Source organism: Trametes versicolor (assembly GCF_000271585.1).
Source record: "Trametes versicolor FP-101664 SS1 unplaced genomic scaffold TRAVEscaffold_7, whole genome shotgun sequence".
NCBI lineage: Eukaryota > Fungi > Basidiomycota > Agaricomycetes > Polyporales > Polyporaceae > Trametes > Trametes versicolor.
Window position 1 is genome coordinate 2,543,490 of NW_007360327.1, and position 4,497 is coordinate 2,547,986.

The window sequence follows — 4,497 nt, forward strand, 5'->3', positions numbered from 1 at the left end:
CGACGAACACGCTGCTCCCGCCGCTCACCAACGCCGGCCTGTCTTGGCGTAACCGCTCGAGCGCCACCCGCAGCGCGGGTATCGAGTTGTGCGCGAACGGCACCCGCGCGGCCACCCGCGATGCGCGCACCCCATCGTGCACAGACGCGTGGATGTGCTCGTCGAACACGACTGCATCCCCCGGTTGCGGCACGCACGCGAAGAAGCCCGCGTTCGCGTCGAACCCGGAGTTGAAGAGCAGCGCGGCGGGCGCGCGGAAGAAGCCCGCGAGACGCGCCTCTAACGCCGCGTGCGCGTGTCCGTTCACGAGCAGGCGCGAGCCCCCAGATCCGAGGACGTCGGGGGCGGCGGCGAGGCGCGCGAGGAAGCGGGCGCGGAGGTCGGGCGAGCGCGAGAGGGAGAGGTAGTCGTTTGTGGAGAAGTCGACGAGGTGCGCGTCCGCGGAGGGGTCGTAGAGTCTGCGCCGGATGAGCCGCTTTTCGCGCGAGGTGAGCGCGGCGTTCAGTTTGTCTTCGAGTGACATTTTGAGACTTTGTGAGCGAAAAGCGTGGTGGAGGGTATGGATTGACGATGGGGAACCAGAGACCAGGTAGTACTAGGAGAGGCCGCCTGGTGGCCGTCGGAACGCGATGCTGGAGACGTTCTGCTGCACTACCGGTGAGACAGAGCACACGCACATGTTCATGCTGGCCATACCTCGAGAGTTGGCAAGATGGAGGGAGGAAACAAGGTGCAAAACATTCCCCAGAGGATCGGACGACCCCAAGAGGCCGAGCGCGGTGACTCCGAGTTTTGCGGAGATCGGTGTCGATCGGCGTGGTTGCGAGAGTACCGTCGTGAATTTTTGAGACGAGCGGGTGGTGTAGACGGTCTACTGTGGCAGAGCGGTGGGGCACCACGGGCCGCCGTGGTGGGCCGTGGTCAGATCTCAGAGACCATCAGTGACGATCGGCGAGCCGGGCTGGGCTGGTACGTCATAGAGTGCGTCTCGGACCAGCGACTGGCCGCTGAGCAAACGCCACCTCGCGACGCGACATGGCTCGAGCTTAGCGTAGCGGTTCGAAGAAGGTGGGTGGATGGGCGTCTGTTTAGCCGAGTTATGGGCGCACCTCGCGCCGGCGTCTCGTACACTCTTCTCACCGCCACTCGCTCTAGCAACGCATACATCGCTACGCCGACTGTGATCGTACGCGCTTCCGCTCTTGCGCGACTCCCTTGATGATACTGATCTCGTCTGTTTAAGCTAGATCTCCAGATTGCCTTGCGACTGCCACACAGGCTTCGGTGCGCGCCGCGCAATGAGTACGCGCAGGACTCCGCTAACAAATGCACGGCAAGAAATCATACCGGACTCGCCGCGCAATCCCCATCGGCCCGCGCGTGTTTGCATCGCGAGGTGGTACGTGTCTTCAGCTAGGGGTCAGGAATGTAGGTGCATGCGCTCAGTCGCAGCATGGCTCAAAGTGCGTACCATATTCTCCGTCTCCGCGCGGGCCTCGCGCGGGCTTGGACTCGGAGGCGGTCCTTTCCTGCGAAAGTCGGCAGATCCTGGCGAGGCTCGCGCCTTTCCTGTACCTCCTTCCGCCGCGCAGCCCCGGCTTCGGCGTTCTGAAAGGAAACTGATTGCTGCATGCCCCCAGGTCCCGCCGCTGTCCCCGCCTGACGTGATGTGCGTTTCACATCGGTATCAGGCTCTGTCAGACTGCGAGCACAAAGCGAACATCAATGCCTTCCGAGTCATCCCTCGCCTGCCAAGGTACCCCCGACTCGCCGCCGGATGTTTCCCATGCATCAGTACCTCAGGCCTCGATGCTGCGCCTAGCACATCCAATCGGCACAGTCCTTGCCGGCCTGTACACCCAAGCGCAATCACAGTCGGCGGGCTGGTTCTCCAGCGTTGCATTTGTACGTGATGCCGCCCAGTAGGTTACCAGGGCCGCTTGTGGGAGGGCGGTCACTCAGTGATGGTGTTCTGCCTGTCAGAGATGAGTGCTGCAGCTCCCTGCTCTAGTATGTACTGTATAATCTGTATGCATTAGACTATGCCTGTGTTTGTTGCTCAATAAATTGGGTTTTGCTTCTCGGATGAGCTCCGGACACCCAATCAATCCAAGTGAAATTCCGCAGCATGCTTCTAATGGATCAAACTCACACGGACTCTCAGAGGCTCACAGTTTGCCATGGATATCCGACAGGCTTGCAATTTGGGTGTATCCAGGAGCCCAGCGCTCTGGGCCCTTGCTCCATTCTCACAATGGACATCAGCCCGTCCCGGCTCACCGATGATTACTCAAACTCTGGGTGGCTCAGGATCTGCTGGCGTCCAGATGGAATGAGAGTGAAGGGGGTAGCAGTATGAGCAGCAGCGTCCCTGCTCCTCACATGGATACCACCATCCTCTCAGTCCACTCCAGAGCGCAATAACGATACCAGGGTGCACCCGCAAGGCTAGAAATATATTCTACAATGGAGACGAGTACAGCTACTACCGTCAGAAGCGATCGCAAATTTGTGTGCCGCCGCTTGCGAAGGCACAGTCTTGCAGGAGTACCGAAAGAAGACACCATCCGCAACCGCTAAAATATCCATCAGTATATCGAGGCACTGCGGCGTAGTACGCGGACATGGCAACGAATTCTGGGCGCGGTCGGTGATGCCGCATCGTGGTGGAGAGAGTGAGGCGAACGCGGAGGTGCGCCGGATGAGAAACGCGGATTCCACGAAGTAAGCGCTAGCGCGGGCGAGCTTCGGTCGGCCGGGCCGACCATGTACGCTCGCCTTGAATCCGAATTTGGCGAAAATACCCTCATTACAGCCTGTCTACATGTGTTGGGGTGTTGGTCAAAAATGTGACCGATTCGGAGGATCTTGGCAGCCAGGAACCAATTTACGCGCAGTCGGGGTCATGGTGGAAGAGGGCAAGGAGCGCCGGAGACGAGAAATGAGGATCGCAAGAATCAAGCGCCCGCGTAGGCGAGACGCGTGCTCAGCCAATTCGTTCGTCTCTCCTTGTCACCTCCACCACCGATGGCGTCCGCTCACCCCCCACATCGTCGCAGCGCGGTCGAAATGAGAGAAAACTATCATGATTCGTACTAGTGTTCCATATGCGCTCTAAGATATTGACCACGGCCCGCGGCCCACGCTACGGCGTACTCAGCACCAGCGGAAGACGTGCGAGCTTGAGCAGCACGCGCTGCATGTTAGTCCACTCGGTGATCCCAGCCTCCGCAACCGCCATAGTCTCCGCCTCCTCCATCAACGTCTCGGCCGACTTCGGCAGTCCGTCCCGGGAGTGCCTCAACGGTAAGTAGTTCGGATTTCACTTCTGGCGGCGACGTCTTTTACCTAGGTCGCTACGGTCACGGTGGCGCTACAGCGCGACGCCGCGGTGGAGACGAGCAGGGGCGACCAAGAGGGGGTCCTTCTTGGCCGCGTCGAGCTCGGCGGGGTCTGTAAGCGGGACGAAGTGCATGGAGCCGCTCTTCCAGAGCGCGAGGAGGCGCGAGATGTGTTCCTTCCCCGTGACACGGCTGGGATCATTAAAAATGATGTCGTCGGGCCATCCAACGAGTTTGACACGGTACCGCAAGACGATCCCGGTGCAGTACCGTTTGATGGCATACGCCATCTGCGCGTCTGGGACACCGGAGACGTTCGCTGAGGCCGGATGCGGTCAGCCCAGGCTTGCTCGTGGAAAAATGCCCAATACTCACAAAGTCCATCGTCCAGCAGGCCCCTGAGCTCTCCTCACATCTTGATCTCTGGCCGAGAACAGTCGGCACAGAGGGTACTGCCTTGCGCGCGGAAGACGGCCATCGTGGAGGAAGACGGCAGAGGTATGCAGCGAAGTGAGATAATGCGCGGTAGGTGATCTGCCTTTCACGCTCGCAAACAAGAAAAGCTGACTGGGGAAGCGATAGCGGGAACACGGGAACTCAACGCGCGATCAGGACGCTAATTCAAGTACTCGACGAATGCGACGGTAGCCGGACAACGATTGCCACGCCAAATCGGGGTAGTCATCGTACGGTTCTCGTCCTCGGCTGCGCGTCTTGCGCTCGTCTCGAATATACCAGAAGGGGTCTGGGATGCGCAGCTAGCCCGGCGCCGTGGTCGCCTCCCATTGCGGTGAGCAATTTCGGCTGCTTCTTTCCATCGGGCCCAGGCTGATCGTGTCTGTTTCGAATAGTAGCTCTCAAGCGTGCACCGCCCACATTCATTCACGCTGTATCCGGATGGTCGTGCTGCCTCAATGCTCGGTACCTATCCCCGGGGCCCTTGACGTTTGACGCTCACTTTCAGTATTATGCTCGAATTGGTCGATCAACTGGTCAAGGAATTGGCCGTCTGTACAACGGGTGAGTGGCGGTCTACGACGATCCCTTGTTATGGATCTCTACACAGAAAGTACGATGGCTCATCTGTGCACATAGCTCCTTTCGAGGCCCGGTCGTGTTCACGGTAGATCCCACTACTCCTCTCGAGGTTCAAGTG

General features: G+C 59.6%; 2 protein-coding genes across 2 annotated transcripts in view; both read right to left on the reverse strand.

Moving 5' to 3' along the window:
- Positions 1-523, reverse strand: part of TRAVEDRAFT_126564 (PLP-dependent transferase) — a gene marked incomplete at both ends in the record, with an annotated part of 1,974 nt that extends 1,451 nt beyond the window's left edge. Inside the window, one exon of the mRNA XM_008041749.1 lies at positions 9-523. Coding sequence (XP_008039940.1) covers positions 9-523 — 515 coding nt within the window. The remainder of the gene's footprint in view (positions 1-8) is intronic.
- A 2,850-nt stretch (positions 524-3,373) lies between these two features.
- Positions 3,374-3,819, reverse strand: TRAVEDRAFT_48991 (uncharacterized protein; the record flags this gene model as incomplete). Its single annotated transcript, XM_008041219.1, has 2 exons — positions 3,374-3,660; positions 3,795-3,819. 2 exons carry the CDS (start codon positions 3,817-3,819, stop codon positions 3,374-3,376), a joined length of 312 nt encoding a protein of 103 aa, XP_008039410.1.
- Between the last annotated feature and the right edge of the window lie 678 nt (positions 3,820-4,497).